The sequence below is a fragment of the Bufo gargarizans genome, chromosome 6 (assembly GCF_014858855.1).
Source record: "Bufo gargarizans isolate SCDJY-AF-19 chromosome 6, ASM1485885v1, whole genome shotgun sequence".
In the NCBI taxonomy this organism is placed as follows: domain Eukaryota; kingdom Metazoa; phylum Chordata; class Amphibia; order Anura; family Bufonidae; genus Bufo; species Bufo gargarizans.
This window is the reverse complement of record NC_058085.1, coordinates 378,366,514-378,385,268: the sequence shown is the minus strand read 5'-3', so window position 1 is coordinate 378,385,268 and position 18,755 is coordinate 378,366,514. Positions and strand designations below refer to the sequence as shown.

The window sequence follows — 18,755 nt, the reverse complement described above, 5'->3', positions numbered from 1 at the left end:
TTGCAAAGAAGAGTCACAATGCGCCATGCTGATAGACTCATCCCCAAAAAGACTGAGTGCTGGAATAACATCAAAAGGGGCTTCAACAAAGTATTAGTTTAAGGGTGCGCACACTTATGCAACCAGATTATTTTATTTATTTTTTCTTCCCTTCACCTAAAAGATTCCAGTTTGTTTTTCCATTAGTTGTACAGTTTATAGGTCACATTAACGGCGGAGAAAGTTCTGAAATTATTTATCTTTGTCTCATTTCTTTACAGCACAGAAACCTGACATTTATACAGGGGCGTGTAGACTTTTTTTTTTATATCCACTGTATATATATAGGACACATACAGGGGCGTGTAGACTTTTTATATCCACTGTGTATATAGAGGACACATACAGGGGCGTGTAGACTTTTTTTTTATATCCACTGTATATATATAGGACACATACAGGGGCGTGTAGACTTTTTATATCCACTGTGTATATAGAGGACACATACAGGGGCGTGTAGACTTTTTATATCCACTGTGTATATAGAGGACACATACAGGGGCGTGTAGACTTTTTATATCCACTGTGTATCATTGCTCTCATGCTCCCCCTAGTGGTGTCTTCTCACAGGCAGAAATATACAGGGGTTATATGTATTAGAAGAAGAAAGCTGTGACTGGAACAATTGTAGTGTTTCCTCATAAACGGCTTCCGAATCATCAGACTGTGCGGGGCCTGACCTGAAAAATAAAATCCTGCAGATCTCTGCTTGCCGCCAGTGAATAAACACGTTTACATCAAAGTGTTGGAAACTCATTCTGACCTGGTTGTGCTCACAAAGCTGGGGGTCTGTTACAATGTGATAGTGTAGAGGTAACGGCCTCAGCAGCACAAATCTCTCTCCTGTCCTATAGTTTGTTACAGTGTGTCAGTGCAGGGAAAAATATTTCTGTTCATAGGATTGCCGGGACTGGATTAGGCAGGACTAGGTGGGCGGTAAGTGCGTTATCGGGGTCATCGCAGTAAATGAATACGGTCTCACCTCCACTGGTAACGGTCTCACCTCCACTGGTAACGGTCTCACCTCCACTGGTAACGGTCTCGCCTCCACCGGTAACGGTCCACGTAATGGTCTCGCCTCCGCTAGTAACGGTCTCACCTCCACTGGTAACGGTCTCGCCTCTACTGGTAACGGTCTGGCCTCCACTGGTAACGGTCTGGCCTCCACTGGTAACGGTCTCACCTCCACTGGTAACGGTCTGGCCTCCACTGGTAACGGTCTGGCCTCCACTGGTAACGGTCTGGCCTCCACTGGTAACGGTCTGGCCTCCACTGGTAACGGTCTCACCTCCACTGGTAACGGTCTCGCCTCCACTGGTAACGGTCTCGCCTCCACTGGTAACGGTCTGGCCTCCACTGGTAACGGTCTGGCCTCCACTGGTAACGGTCTCGCCTCCACTGGTAACGGTCTAGCCTCCACTGGTAACGGTCTCGCCTCCACTGGTAACGGTCTCGCCTCCACTGGTAACGGTCTCGCCTCCACTGGTCTCTTATCTGCACTGATTGGCACATCTTGGGTTACATTGTGTCATCGGGTCTCTGTCCCCCCAGTAAATACCAGTCCGGCCCCCTCTTCTGTCAGGAGGTTAATCATTTTGTTCCCCAGTTTGATAATTTTATGGTTTTCAGGGAAAGCTGGGTGACAACCAGTATGGCCGCCGCTGCAGCGTCCACATATGGGGTTGCCGGCAAATCAGCCCCTCCTGTATATCGAAGCAGATTTACTGATCCGCACCAAGGAAAGCTGGGTGAGAGGCCTGGAGCTAGAACGGCGGCCATGTTGGCGGTCACACGACTTTTCCAGATATAACTGACAGAAGAGGAGGCTCCAGGAGGGGCACTGATTGGGGGTTTTAGGGGATCAGGGATAACCCCCCCCCCCCCTCCCCAGTGACGGCCCCTCTGTCCAGTTGTTATAATGGTGCGGATAGTATTCACGCACTTTCCTCGCTGACCGCACCGTTTTTTCTGTGTCTTGCAGGTTAACAGAGCCGTCGGGCTTCCTGACAGACGGACCCATCAACTACAAGTACAAGACCAAGTGCACCTGGCTGATCGAGGGCTAGTGAGTACCCCTGAAGGGAGGGTACTGTTCCTTTAAGACTGGACGCATCGCCACGTCTACGTGGATTTACCAGTCCTTGTATTGTGTTACTAAATCACTTTGTGTTTTAATTTCCTCGCTGCTTGCTGTCAGTGAATGAGAACATCCTCACAGCTGAGGGTTTCTTACAATGTATCGGCTCAATACTCTCTCCTGTCCTGGCGGTTTGTTACAATGTATCACTCCATGTTTACATCACAGAGGATTGTGTAGACCGGATACAAATGTAACGCACCCTCCGCTGCGAGACAGTGGGTCAGGATTCTCCAACGACAATTCTCAATCACTGGCAGCAAGCAGAGATCTTAAAAATGGCAGCGCATTGATAAGCTTAGTGTGTTTCAGTATCCACTGATTGGCCTCGTGGCGTTAACCTTCCGGTTTTTTTTTGCAGCTCGAACGCCGTCCTGAGGTTGCGCTTCAATCATTTCGCCACAGAATGCAGCTGGGACCACATGTACGTGTACGACGGAGACTCCATATACTCCCCGCTCATCGCAGTCCTGAGGTGAGCAGCGGCGCCGCACCTGATCAGCGGCAAACATGTCCAGTGATCGCCACAAAATCCATGCAATATCCGCTGCGCAAGATGGAAGGAAATCCTAATCCACTGACACCAGATATCTGAGCAGAACCACCAGATCAGACCTCCAGGATCGGGTGCCCAGTAATCCGGAATCCCTCAAGCCGCTGGAATGAGATAAGTGGCGCCAGACATGACGGGCACCCACTCCTGGACTCCGAAAACAAGTTCTAATTTTAATGGCGCCGCTGATCCTGGGGCTTTTCTCAGTGAGACAAAAGCAGAAATGAGGAAAGTATCCATCAAGACTATTTCCTTTCTTGAGAAGATCTCTGCTTGCTTTCAGTGAATTGGAATGTTCTTTCTTTACATCCAGAGGGATACTGACCTAAAGCTTCTCTCAGCTTAAGCTTTGCTACAATTGTATCCAGTCTGTGTACACGTCCAGGCTGTCGTTACAATGTATCAGTCTGGAGACCAGGCCATTCATTCTGCTGTTGTAACAAACCCTCAGCTGTGAGAAATATTAGGGCAGGATTTAAGGTTCTGGATGTAAACTGTGAATGTTCCCATTTACTGACAACCAGCAGAGATCTTGAAATGAAGCAGAGCATGTAAGAAAGTGGCAGTTTTCGGTTCTGGGGAAAGCTGGGTGACTGAGGTGGCGGCGGCCTTCAGGGGGGCTCACCCAGCTTTCCCTCACTTCTGCCCGCTCCCTATCACTTCATCTGGGGATGCCCCCCGGGGGTCAGTCAGACCTCGTATCACCCACTCAGCAGACAGATCTCCCCGCGCCGCTCTACTGGCGGCCATACTGGTTTCAGAGTCATGTGACCAGCGCTCATTATCTGCTGCTGGTAATGAGACATGAGCGCAGCTCTGGGGGTCAGTATTGATTAATGGAGCCTTCACAGGTGGCCTGTAGGTAGGTCAGTAGGGCTGGTTACAGTCCTACTGACCTACCTGGCCACTGACTGCCCGGACGTATAGATCCGCCCTGGAGTCGTCGCCTTTCTTCTATCTGGTCCTTGGAAAGCTGGGTGGAGAATGAAGGGCCAGGTGACAAGCCGTGACCACTATAATGCTGAGCACACTGGTTGTCACTCAGATTTGTGTTTCAATTCCTCACCATTTTCATGATCTCTGCATGCTGTCAGTGAATGAGGCTGACATCCTAGTCCTGCTCACAGCTGAAGGCTTGTTACAATGTGTCAGTGCGCTCCTCTCTCCTGCAGTGGTCTGATCGTCCCTGAAGTGGCGGGAAATGAGACGGTCCCGGAGGTGGTCACCACGTCAGGATACGCCCTCTTACACTTTTTTAGCGATGCTGCTTATAACCTCACCGGATTCAACATCTTCTACTCGTACGTGGAGGGCGCGGGTCACTTTAAGAGGGGCTCATTCTCATCTCCCCCATGTGCCCACTGTGTTCACTGTGTCGTCCGCAGGATAAATTCCTGTCCGAGTAACTGCTCCGGCCACGGCAAGTGCGCGACCAGCAGCTCCGTGCCCGGCCGCGTCTACTGCGAGTGCGACAAGTACTGGAAGGGCGAGGCCTGCGACATCCCCTACTGCAAGAATAACTGCGGCAGCCCAGACCACGGCTACTGCGACCTGACCGGAGAGAAGCTGTGCGTCTGCAACGACAGCTGGCAAGGTGAGCGCCAGTTATACTGCCATCTAGTGGTATAGTATAGTATTATACTGCCATCTAGTAGTATATTATAGTATTATACTGCCATCTAGTAGTATATTATAGTATTATACTGCCATCTAGTGGTACATTATACTGTTATACTGCCATCTAGTGGTACATTATACTGTTATACTGCCATCTAGTGGTATATTAGTGTTATACTGCCATCTAGTGGTATATTATACTGTTATACTGCCATCTAGTGGTACATTATACTGTTATACTGCCATCTAGTGGTATATTATACTGTTATACTGACATCTAGTGGTATATTATACTGTTATACTGGCATCTAGTGGTATAGTATAGTGTTATACTGCCATCTAGTGGTATAGTATAGTGTTATACTGCCATCTAGTGGTATATTATACTGTTATACTGCCATCTAGTGCTATATTATAGTATGATACTGCCATCTAGTGGTATATTATACTGTTATACTGACATCTAGTGGTATAGTATAGTGTTATACTGCCATCTAGTGGTATATTAGTGTTATACTGCCATCTAGTGGTATATTATACTGTTATACTGGCATCTAGTGGTATAGTATAGTGTTATACTGCCATCTAGTGGTATATTATACTGGCATCTAGTGGTATATTATACTGTTATACTGACATCTAGTGGTATATTATAGTGTTATACTGCCATCTAGTGGTATAGTATAGTGTTATACTGGCATCTAGTGGTACATTATAGTATTATACTGCCATCTAGTGGTATATTATACTGTTATACTGCCATCTAGTGGTATATTATACTGTTATACTGCCATCTAGTGGTATATTATACTTATACTGCCATCTAGTGGTATATTATACTGTTATACTGCCATCTAGTGGTATATTATACATATACTGCCATCTAGTGGTATATTATACTGTTATACTGCCATCTAGTGGTATATTATACTTATACTTCCATCTAGTGGTATATTATACTTATACTGCCATCTAGTGGTATATTATACTGTTATACTGCCATCTAGTGGTATATTATAGTATGATACTGCCATCTAGTGGTACATTATACTGTTGTACTGCCATCTAGTGGTATATTATAGTATTATACTGACATCTAGTGGTATATTATACTGTTATACTGACATCTAGTGGTATATTATAGTGTTATACTGTCATCTAGTGGTATATTATACTGTCATACTGCCACCTAGTGGTATGTTATAGTGTTATACTGCCATCTAGTGGTACATTATAGTATTATACTGCCTTCTAGTGGTACATTATACTGTTATACTGCCATCTAGTGGTACATTATACTGTTATACTGCCATCTAGTGGTACATTATACTTTTATACTGACATCTAGTGGTACATTATAGTGTTATACTGCCATCTAGTGGTATATTATAGTGTTATACTAGCATCTAGTGGTATATTATATTTGGTGAAACACTTATTGCTTGTCTTACACAGGCGCTTACACTTATTTTACCTGACGCTGCGGTATATTATATTGTTATACTGACATCTAGCGGTATATTATAGTGTTATACTGACATCTAGCGGTATATTATAGTTTTATGCTGACATCTAGTGGTATAGTATAGTGTTATACTGACATCTAGTGGTATATTATAGTATTATACAGACATCTAGTGCTATAGTATAGTGTTATACTGACATCTAGTGGTATATTATACTGTTATACTGACATCTAGTGGTATATTATACTGCCATCTAGTGGTATAGTATAGTATTATACTGCCATCTAGTAGTATATTATAGTGTTATACTGACATCTAGTGGTATATTATAGTATTATACTGACATCTAGCGCTATAATATAGTGTTATACTGACATCTAGCGGTATATTATAGTTTTATACTGACATCTAGTGGTATAGTATAGTGTTATACAGTTATACTGACATCTAGTGGTATATTATAGTGTTATACTGACATCTAGCGGTATATTATAGTGTTATACTGACATCTAGCGGTATATTATAGTTTTATACTGACATCTAGTGGTATATTATAGTGTTATACTGACATCTAGTTGTATATTATAGTATTATACAGACATCTAGTGCTATAATATAGTGTTATACTGACATCTAGCGGTATATCATAGTATTATACTGACATCTAGCGGTATAGTATAGTGTTATACTGCCATCTAGTGGTATAGTATAGTGTTATACTGACATCTAGTGGTACATTATAGTGTTATACTGCCATCTAGTAGTATATTATAGTGTTATACTGCCATCTAGTGGTATATTATAGTATTATACTGACATCTAGTGGTATAGTATAGTGTTATACTGCCATCTAGTGGTACATTATACTTTTATACTGCCATCTAGTGGTATATTATAGTGTTATACTGCCATCTAGTGGTATATTATATTTGGTGAAACACTTATTGCTTGTCTTACACAGGCGCTTACACTTATTTTACCTGACGCTGCGGTATATTATATTGTTATACTGACATCTAGCGGTATATTATAGTGTTATACTGCCATCTAGTGGTATATTATAGTATTATACAGACATCTAGTGCTATAATATAGTGTTATACTGAAATCTAGCGGTATATTATAGTATTATACTGACATCTAGCAGTATATTGTTATATATAGTGATATCTGACACTAATACATTCCTATGAAAAAAAATGCTGGATCCGGCATTCAGGCAAGTGTAAATTATTATTTTTTTGCTGGAGATAAAAGCGTAGCATGCTGCGGTTTTCTCTTTTGCCTGAACAGTCAAAACGACTGAACTGAAGACGTCCTGATGCCTCCTGAACGGATTACTCTCCATTCAGAATGCATGGGGATATGCCTGATCAGTTATTTTCCGGTATAGAACCGCTGTGACGGAACTCTATGCCGGAAAAGAAACACGCTAATGTGAAAGTAGCCTTATTCTGACATCTAGCGGTATATTGTTATACTGCCATCTAGTGGTATATTATAGTATTATACTGACATCTAGTTGTATATTATAGTATTATACTGACATTTAGTAGTATATTATAGTATTGTACTGACATCTAGTGGTATATTATAGTATTATACTGACATCTAGTGGTATATTATAGTATTATACTGACATCTAGTGGTATAATATAGTGTTATACTGCCATCTAGTGGTATAATATAGTGTTACACTGCCATCTAGTGGTATATTATAGTATTATACTGACATCTAGTGGTATAATATAGTGTTACACTGCCGTCTAGTGGTATAATATAGTGTTACACTGCCATCTAGTGGTATATTATAGTATTATACTGACATCTAGTGGTATAATATAGTGTTACACTGCCATCTAGTGGTGTATTATAGTATTATACTGACATCTAATGGTGTATTATACTGACATCTAGTGGTGTATTATAGTATTATACTGACATCTAGTGGTATAATATAGTGTTACACTGCCATCTAGTGGTATAATATAGTGTTACACTGCCATCTAGTGGTATATTATAGTATTATACTGACCTCTAGTGGTATATTATAGTATTATACTGCCATCTAGTGGTATATTATAGTATTATACTGAGATCTAGTGGTGTATTATAGTATTATACTGACATCTAGTGGTATAATATAGTGTTATACTGCCATCTAGTGGTATAATATAGTGTTACACTGCCATCTAGTGGTATATTATAGTATTATACTGACATCTAGTGGTATAATATAGTGTTACACTGCCATCTAGTGGTATAATATAGTGTTACACTGCCATCTAGTGGTATATTATAGTATTATACTGACATCTAGTGGTATAATATAGTGTTACACTGCCATCTAGTGGTATATTATAGTATTATACTGACATCTAATGGTGTATTATACTGACATCTAGTGGTGTATTATAGTATTATACTGACATCTAGTGGTATAATATAGTGTTACACTGCCATCTAGTGGTATAATATAGTGTTACACTGCCATCTAGTGGTATATTATAGTATTATACTGACCTCTAGTGGTATATTATAGTATTATACTGCCATCTAGTGGTATATTATAGTATTATACTGACATCTAGTGGTGTATTATACTGACATCTAGTGGTGTATTATACTGACATCTAGTGGTATATTATAGTGTTATACTGACATCTGGTGGTATATTATAGTATTATACTGACATCTAGTTGTATATTATAGTATTATACTGACATTTAGTAGTATATTATAGTATTGTACTGACATCTAGTGGTATATTATAGTATTATACTGACATCTAGTGGTATATTATAGTATTATACTGACATCTAGTGGTATAATATAGTGTTATACTGCCATCTAGTGGTATAATATAGTGTTACACTGCCATCTAGTGGTATATTATAGTATTATACTGACATCTAGTGGTATAATATAGTGTTACACTGCCGTCTAGTGGTATAATATAGTGTTACACTGCCATCTAGTGGTATATTATAGTATTATACTGACATCTAGTGGTATAATATAGTGTTACACTGCCATCTAGTGGTGTATTATAGTATTATACTGACATCTAATGGTGTATTATACTGACATCTAGTGGTGTATTATAGTATTATACTGACATCTAGTGGTATAATATAGTGTTACACTGCCATCTAGTGGTATAATATAGTGTTACACTGCCATCTAGTGGTATATTATAGTATTATACTGACCTCTAGTGGTATATTATAGTATTATACTGCCATCTAGTGGTATATTATAGTATTATACTGACATCTAGTGGTGTATTATAGTATTATACTGACATCTAGTGGTATAATATAGTGTTATACTGCCATCTAGTGGTATAATATAGTGTTACACTGCCATCTAGTGGTATATTATAGTATTATACTGACATCTAGTGGTATAATATAGTGTTACACTGCCATCTAGTGGTATAATATAGTGTTACACTGCCATCTAGTGGTATATTATAGTATTATACTATAGTGTTACACTGCCATCTAGTGGTATATTATAGTATTATACTGACATCTAATGGTGTATTATACTGACATCTAGTGGTGTATTATAGTATTATACTGACATCTAGTGGTATAATATAGTGTTACACTGCCATCTAGTGGTATAATATAGTGTTACACTGCCATCTAGTGGTATATTATAGTATTATACTGACCTCTAGTGGTATATTATAGTATTATACTGCCATCTAGTGGTATATTATAGTATTATACTGACATCTAGTGGTGTATTATACTGACATCTAGTGGTGTATTATACTGACATCTAGTGGTATATTATAGTATTATACTGACATCTAGTGGTATATTATAGTATTATACTGACATCTAGTGGTATATTATAGTAGTATACTGACATCTAGTGGTGTATTATAGTATTATACTGACATCTAGTGGTGTATTATACTGACATCTGTTGGTGTATTATCATGTGTTGTTTGCACTCTCCTTTGAATACTTGTCAGGTTGTTCTGGTCGGTTCGGCTGACTCCGCACCGTTATCTGTCCCCAGGTCCTGACTGCTCGCTCAGCGTCCCCTCCACTGAATCTTACTGGATCCTGCCCAATGTGAAGCCGTTCAGCCCCTCGGTGGGGCGAGCCTCCCACAAAGCCGTGATGCATGGGAAGTTTATGTGGGTGATCGGAGGCTACGCCTTCAATTACAGCTCCTTTCAGATGGTGCTAAAGTAAGTGACCCCCTTACAGCTGCCTGTACAGGTGTAGGAGATGGAGGGGCAGTCCAGGGGATGTTAGAGCTGAGCTGATGTTTGTGGTAGGCTCCCGCAGGCCTGTTACCCAGCTTTCCTGAGATCCTGAGCGACAGATCTTAACCATTTTGCAGCAGTGCCGCCGTCATATTTACCAGGACTGTAAAAAAGCTGGGTGGTCCTCTGTAGGAACACTATTGCCAGCCATAGTTCATCTTAAAATCCCCAGTAAATATAATTTATTTTGTCGTTACTTGGATTCATCTGATTCTGGGAAAGCTGGGTGACTGTAAACTGTGACCTTTTGTCTTATACAGCTACAACGTGGAGAGCAGCATCTGGAATGTGGTCCCGGTGAACCCCGTCCATACAGCCCCCCTTCAGAGATACGGACAGTCGCTGGCGCTTTACCAGGTGGGATCTCTCTCCTGTTATTTCTCATGCAACTCAATGCAGTTCTGTGGATCATGATCGCTGCTCTGAGGGCAGAAATTATGATATGAAAGTCGCCATCTGTCCCAGGACTCATAGGGTCTGGATCACATGAAAATCCTGGTCCTGAAATATCAGTAGTGAGAAGTGACAAAATGCTGCAGCAACCTGTAGTACCAGAGTTCAGCCGATAGATGGCAGCAGTGCCCCTCAGGACACAGCATCGCTGCGAATAAACGAGGATGAGCGGCGTCAATCACATCAGAAGAAGTGGCACCCAGAGCCGATATCGGGGAGCAATAGACTGTATTCTCCTGTCCTACAGTCGCCCTCTCCCCTGAAATGGCTGATAACAGGGGGCAATAGACTGTATTCTCCTGTCCTACAGTCATCCTCTCCCCTGAAATGGCTGATAACAGGGGGCAATAGACTGTATTCTCCTGTCCTACAGTCATCCTCTCCCCTGAAATGGCTGATAACAGGGGGCAATAGACTGTATTCTCCTGCCCTACAGTCATCCTCTCCTCTGAAATGGCTGATAACAGGGGGCAATAGACTGTATTCTCCTGTCCTACAGTCGCCCTCTCCCCTGAAATGGCTGATAACAGGGGGCAATAGACTGTATTCTCCTGTCCTACAGTCGCCCTCTCCCCTGAAATGGCTGATAACAGGGGGCAATAGACTGTATTCTCCTGTCCTACAGTCATCCTCTCCCCTGACATGGCTGATAACAGGGGGCAATAGACTGTATTCTCCTGTCCTACAGTCATCCTCTCCCCTGACATGGCTGATAACAGGGGGCAATAGACTGTATTCTCCTGTCCCAGTCATCCTCATTCCCTTAAATGGCTGATAACAGGGGGCAATAGACTGTATTCTCCTTCCTACAGTCATCCTCCCCCTGAAATGGCTGATAACAGGGGGCAATAGACTGTATTCTCCTGTCCTACAGTCATCCTCTCCCCTGAAATGGCTGATACAGGGGGCAATAGACTGTATTCTCCTGTCCTACAGTCATCCTCCCCTGAAATGGCTGATAACAGGGGGCAATAGACTGTATTCTCCTGTCCTACAGTCATCCTCTCCCTGAAATGGCTGATAACAGGGGGCAATAGACTGTATTCTCCTGTCCTACAGTCATCCTCTCCCCTGAAATGGCTGATAACAGGGGGCAATAGACTGTATTCTCCTGTCCTACAGTCGCCCTCTCCCCTGAAATGGCTGATAACAGGGGGCAATAGACTGTATTCTCCTGTCCTACAGTCAGCCCTCTCCCCTGAAATGGCTGATAACAGGGGGCAATAGACTGTATTCTCCTGTCCTACAGTCATCCTCTCCCCTGACATGGCTGATAACAGGGGGCAATAGACTGTATTCTCCTGTCCTACAGTCATCCTCTCCCCTGAAATGGCTGATAACAGGGGGCAATAGACTGTATTCTCCTGTCCTACAGTCATCCTCTCCCCTGAAATGGCTGATAACAGGGGGCAATAGACTGTATTCTCCTGTCCTACAGTCATCCTCTCCCCTGAAATGGCTGATAACAGGGGGCAATAGACTGTATTCTCCTGTCCTACAGTCATCCTCTCCCCTGAAATGGCTGATAACAGGGGGCAATAGACTGTATTCTCCTGTCCTACAGTCATCCTCTCCCCTGAAATGGCTGATAACAGGGGGCAATAGACTGTATTCTCCTGTCCTACAGTCATCCTCTCCCCTGAAATGGCTGATAACAGGGGCAATAGACTGTATTCTCCTGTCCTACAGTCATCCTCTCCCCTGAAATGGCTGATAACAGGGGGCAATAGACTGTATTCTCCTGTCCTACAGTCATCCTCTCCCCTGAAATGGCTGATAACAGGGGGCAATAGACTGTATTCTCCTGTCCTACAGTCATCCTCTCCTCTGAAATGTCTGATAACAGGGAGCAATAGACTGTATTCTCCTGTCCTACAGTCATCCTCCCCCTGAAATGTCTGATAACAGGGGGCAATAGACTGTATTCTCCTGTCCTACAGTCATCCTCTCTCCTGAAATGGCTGATAACAGGGGCAATAGACTGTATTCTCCTGTCCTACAGTCATCCTCTCCCCTGAAATGGATGATAACAGGAGGCAATAGACTGTATTCTCCTGTCCTACAGTCATCCTCTCCCCTGAAATGGCTGATAACAGGGGGCAATAGACTGTATTCTCCTGTCCTACAGTCATCCTCTCCCCTGAAAAGGCTGATAACAAGGGGCAATAGACTGTATTCTCCTGTCCTACAGTCATCCTCTCCCCTGAAATGGCTGATAACAGGGGGCAATAGACTGTATTCTCCTGTCCTACAGTCATCCTCTCCCCTGAAATGGCTGATAACAGGGGGCAATAGACTGTATTCTCCTGTCCTACAGTCATCCTCTCCCCTGAAATGGCTGATAACAGGGGGCAATAGACTGTATTCTCCTGTCCTACAGTCATCCTCTCCTCTGAAATGGCTGATAACAGGAGGCAATAGACTGTATTCTCCTGTCCTACAGTCATCCTCTCCCCTGATATGGCTGATAACAGGGGGCAATAGACTGTATTCTCCTGTCCTACAGTCATCCTCTCCCCTGAAATGGCAGATAACAGGGTGCAATAGACTGTATTCTCCTGTCCTACAGTCATCCTCTCCCCTGAAATGGCTGATAACAGGGGGCAATAGACTGTATTCTCCTGTCCTACAGTCATCCTCTCCCCTGACATGGCTGATAACAGGGGGCAATAGACTGTATTCTCCTGTCCTACAGTCATCCTCTCCCCTGAAATGGCTGATAACAGGGGGCAATAGACTGTATTCTCCTGTCCTACAGTCATCCTCTCCCCTGAAATGGCTGATAACAGGGGGCAATAGACTGTATTCTCCTGTCCTACAGTCATCCTCTCCCCTGACATGGCTGATAACAGGGGGCAATAGACTGTATTCTCCTGTCCTACAGTCATCCTCTCCCCTGACATGGCTGATAACAGGGGGCAATAGATTGTATTCTCCTGTCCTACAGTCATCCTCTCCCCCCTGAAATGGCTGATAACAGGGGGCAATAGACTGTATTCTCCTGTCCTACAGTCAGCCATGTTGGACACAATCCAGCTTTCCCAGGTACAGATGAGCGCTGTATGACGGGTGGTTTTGTCTCCCTGCAGACCGTCTCGCCCCCTCTCCGTGGAGCGCTCATGATTTATGGATTCCGCTTCCTCCGGGTTTATCTGTCGGAGCAGCTGCTGCTGTTTAATAAATAATCCGCCGGCGCCTGTCACCTGTAGCTTCCCCTGGAGAGCAGCGGCGGTGGCGCTGCTCGTCTCGGCATTGATTGCGGTTCTGGCCACTGCTCTCCATTCACATCTGTTAATCCACAGATGATGAATCCGGCTGCGGGACCTTCGCTGGGAGGTCAGACCCCCTCACCTGTAGAATCTTCCCCGGGGTGAGCTGGGGTCTCGGCTAGGTGACAGACACTGTTACAAGGCCCATAGAGGTTGTCATCCAGCTTTCCACAGATCCTCAAGGGCTAGAAGTCCTTATTATTGTGCTTTGATCTCTCCCGCCCCCCTCCTCTCTTCCTCCTGTCAGTGTTCACTGCAGTTTTTGCATTCTATTCATGCTCAGTTTGGGCAGAGCTGATCCTTCCTTGATATGTTGGGCGGTGGCTGCGGAGCGATGGCGCGTTGTGTTCATAGAGATTCTTGTGCCGCTCCCGATCCCTGCGCCACTTATCTACCTGACGGATATGCTGCGTACGTTCGGTCCCGTGAGACGGTCGCTGTCACTGAGGTGTAAATATATCCCAGCGACTGATACTAATCCCTGCTGATTTGCTGCCTTACGAGGACCGCCGCTGATTTATGAGCAGCGTCACCCGCCGGTCTCCTCATTTACGGATTATCCTCACTTTATGAGGAGATACGACGCCGAGCGCGGCGACAAACACTCCTGTCTCTCAGCTCCTCTCAACAGCGACCGTGTGACGCCGAGTAACCCCGTAAATACTTTATAAATACTCAGGTCACATCCAGAGCTGCATTCACAGTTCTGCTTGTTTCCTATCCCAGGGTGCAGTGCATTGTGGGAGCTGAAGTCACATGACTCTGATCTGCATAAAGGTTGTCACTTTGTAGCTGCTTTGCATTATTTATCTTCAATTGTGCAAATAGAGGAAGTGGGCCCCGGAGCTGCGATCAGAACGGTGGCCCCTACACAATAGTCTGGGGTGTGTCCTTTGTCACAATCCCCCACCTCTACCCTGGAGAGGGGCACAACCAGGTCTGGGCCCCTCTGCCCGAGGGCCCCATATCAGCCACATGTTCTGTATCTATTATTACATTGCCCATCATTTATTATACTCCAGAGCTACATTCACAATTCTGCTGATTATTACTGGAAACAGTCAGCAGATGGTGAGAAATTAAAACACAAAGCCTATTGGGAAGCTGTAGAAACGTGTCGCTCTGCGCTCCAGCCGCCATTTGTTTTTCCGCTTGGTGGACCGCGCGCTCTATTATACGCTATTACGCCTCCGTTCCGACATTGTGTGTCCTCGTTTCATTCTCGTCTCCGTCGTTCTGGGAAATCCGGATGTACAAACAATATGGCCGCCATTACCTTTCCCAGGGTAATCGCACACGTGTCCAGTAATTGGATGACAGTCTGCATGGAAGGATTGGTGGCCACCCAGCTTTCCAGGGAGCAGATGTAATGTCCAGATAAATGAAATGTGTGTTTATCCAGGGATTCATGAGTAGAATGCGAGGACTACAGTGGAGACTGACAGTGGACTGGTGACAGCGTGCCCACCCCGTATGTTCCCTGCGCCGCTGATCCTATCTGGCTTGTTGTATAATATAATTACCCCTCCCCCGTTTTATGCCCCTCCAGGATGAGATCTACATGTATGGCGGGAAGATTGAGACGAGCGGCGGGAACGTCACCAATGAACTCTGGATCTTCGACATCTCCAGTAAGTCGTGGAGCATGCGGGCGCCGCTCGTCCTGAACCACGGGCAGCACTACGCGGTGGAGGGTCACACGGCGCACATCCTGGAGCTGGACAGCCGCGAGGTGGTGATGGTCGTCATATTCGGTTACTCCGCGGTCTACGGGTACATCAGCAACGTCCAGGAGTATTACCTGAGTGAGTGCTGCGCTGCGGGAGGTGGGCGACTGTGCGCAGGCAGGGAGGTTGGCGACTGTGCGCAGGCAGGGAGGTGGGCGACTGTGCGCAGGCAGGGAGGTGGGCGACTGTGCGCAGGCAGGGAGGTGGGCGACTGTGCGCAGGCAGGGAGGTGGGCGACTGTGCGCAGGCAGGGAGGTGGGCGACTGTGCGCAGGCAGGGAGGTGGGCGACTGTGCGCAGGCAGGGAGGTGGGCGACTGTGCGCAGGAAGGGAGGTGGGCGACTGTGTGCAGGCAGGGAGGTGGGCGACACTTTGGAGGAGGGGCAGGTTCCTATAATCTCTGTAGTGCGGTGCCCCGGTACGGAAGGAGTCACTGCCATCATCTGTCTCTATGATCGACCCAGTCACCTGGGAGTAGTGTCTGGCGCTTTGTGTAATGGCGCATTATGGGGGTGATTGTCCCTTGTCACGTTCCCCTTTGCCTCACATGTGCCGCTTGTCACCTCCGCTTATCTGTAAAAAGATCAAAGTAAAATTGCTCAGAAGTCGCCTCTGGTGAGATTCACATCATTACCCACATATAGAGGTGAAAGAATTTCTTGGAGAAACTCACATTTTTATTCTTTGACCAGCCGAAGTATGTACAATAAAGCAGGACCCCCAGCCAGACCACCGTCATACAGATTATATAATGCATCTTGTATTATACTCCAGAGCTGCACTCACTATTCTGCTGGTGCAGTCACTGTGTACATACATTACTTATCCTGTACTGATCCTGAGTTACATCCTGTATTATACTCCAGAGCTGCACTCACTATTCTGCTGGTGCAGTCACTGTGTACATACATTACTTATCCTGTACTGATCCTGAGTTAGATCCTGTATTATACTCCAGAGCTGCACTCACTATTCTGCTGGTGCAGTCACTGTGTACATACATTACTTATCCTGTACTGATCCTGAGTTACATCCTGTATTATACTCCAGAGCAGCACTCACTATTCTGCTGGTGCAGTCACTGTGTACATACATTACTTATCCTGTACTGATCCTGAGTTACATCCTGTATTATACCCCAGAGCTGCACTCACTATTCTGCTGGTGCAGTCACTGTGTACATACATTACTTATCCTGTACTGATCCTGAGTTACATACTGTATTATACCCCAGAGCTGCACTCACTATTCTGCTGGTGCAGTCACTATGTACATACATTACTTATCCTGTACTGATCCTGAGTTACATCCTGTATTATACTCCAGAGCTGCACTCACTATTCTGCTGGTGCAGTCACTGTGTACATACATTACTTATCCTGTACTGATCCTGAGTTACATCCTGTATTATACTCCAGAGCTGCACTCACTATTCTGCTGGTGCAGTCACTGTGTACATACATTACTTATCCTGTACTGATCCTGAGTTACATCCTGTATTATACTCCAGAGCTGCACTCACTATTCTGCTGGTGCAGTCACTGTGTACATACATTACTTATCCTGTACTGATCCTGAGTTACATCCTGCATTATACTCCAGAGCTGCACTCACTATTCTGCTGGTGCAGTCACTGTGTACATACATTACTTATCCTGTACTGATCCTGAGTTATACTCCAGAGCTGCACTCACTGTCACAGATGATCCTCCTGTGGAGGTTGTTATTACGCCATTACTCTGGGTCTTGTGGGGCCCCTTGTCAGCTTTGGCCCCAGCGCACCTGCCATAAACCTGCAGCTACGTTTTTGGATGCAGATGACATTTGCGTTGATTGCAGAGAGAATTTCCAGTAGACGACCTCCGGTGCCCTCAGAGCTGTAATCGTGGCGGAGGCGTCTTATTTTGCCCCTTTTGTAATACAGATGGGTGCGGACGCGTTGGGTCCTGTAATTCGGCTTTGTGCCTCTGCTATGAGATTTAGGCCTCATGCACACGACCGTTGTGTGCACCCGTGGCCGTTGTGCCGTTTTCCGTTTTTTTCTGCGGCTCCATTGACTTTCAATGGGGCCGTTGAAAACTCGGCTTGTGCACCGTTTTTACACCGCGCCCGTGACCCGTGTTTCTAGGCCGTGAAAAAAATATGACCTGTCCTATTTTTTTCACGGCCAACGGTTCACGGGCCCATTCAAGTCAATGGGTCCGTGAAAATCACGGATGCACCCAAGATTGTCATCCGTGTCCGTGATCCGTGTCCGTGATCCGTGTCCGTTTTTTCCTATCATTTCAATGGCAAACTTGACTTAGAATTTTATTTCATTTTTCATGTCCGTGGATCCTCCAAAAATCACGGCAGACCCACGGAAGAAAAAACGGGCACGGATCACGGTACAACGGAACCATGTTTTGCGGGACGTTAAAAAATACGGTCGTGTGCATGAGGCCTTAGGCATAGGAGTGATGTGAAGTTGGATACAATTGTAACAAACCCTCAGCTGTGAGAAGCTTTAGGTCTGTACAGGTTTTCAGACAAAATTGAAATGTTCCCATTTGCTGACAGCAAGCAGAGGTCTTGAAAACGATGAAGAATTAAGTCACAAATACTCTTAGTATGGTCTTGACGCTCTGCGGAAGCCTTATTTGCAGACTTCTGGCTGCCGGCCCTTTAAATCTGCCGCCCGTTTTGGCTGATGATGAATTTCTCTGCACACTCCTAGAGCTGCGGACGTTCTCAGCGTTATGGATTAAGTCATTCGCTGTAAGTGCTGGAGGTTAATTGTAGGGGGGGGGGTCCCCCTGTAGGAGAGCGGACCCCCCTCTTCCTGTGGATGCCAGGGACGCTGCGAGTGCCCTTTCTTGCACGCTCTGTCTAATGGCTGCCAGCGCCGCCATAAATCTCCGCAGGGAATGATATGGCGAGTTTTACTAACTTGGATCATAAAGCTTTGTCTTTTTTCCTGCTCCAGTCCAGAGGGAAATTTATTTTGGTTTCGGTTAGTAATACCTCATAAAATCCTGCCGTCCTCGGTGAGAGGCTCAAGGTGACTCGCGCCTCTATCGTACGACCAGCGCGTTGTATAGGAGCGCGGCTGCTCCTGCCAGCTGGGGGGGCATCATGGATTTTCACTCTTCATATTCCGCCTTTTCTCCGTTTCACATGATTAATTACTCCGTATTACACCTCACTGGGTGGTGGCAGCAGCGG

General features: G+C 45.0%; 1 protein-coding gene across 1 annotated transcript in view; it reads left to right on the top strand.

The window, feature by feature from the left end:
• ATRNL1 (attractin like 1) overlaps window positions 1-18,755 on the top strand; it is a 130,032-nt gene that overhangs the window by 42,358 nt on the left and 68,919 nt on the right. Inside the window, exons 2-8 of the mRNA XM_044299757.1 lie at window positions 2,021-2,104; window positions 2,538-2,651; window positions 3,902-4,030; window positions 4,115-4,323; window positions 9,851-10,025; window positions 10,364-10,460; window positions 15,375-15,630. Coding sequence (XP_044155692.1) covers window positions 2,021-2,104; window positions 2,538-2,651; window positions 3,902-4,030; window positions 4,115-4,323; window positions 9,851-10,025; window positions 10,364-10,460; window positions 15,375-15,630 — 1,064 coding nt within the window. The remainder of the gene's footprint in view (window positions 1-2,020; window positions 2,105-2,537; window positions 2,652-3,901; window positions 4,031-4,114; window positions 4,324-9,850; window positions 10,026-10,363; window positions 10,461-15,374; window positions 15,631-18,755) is intronic.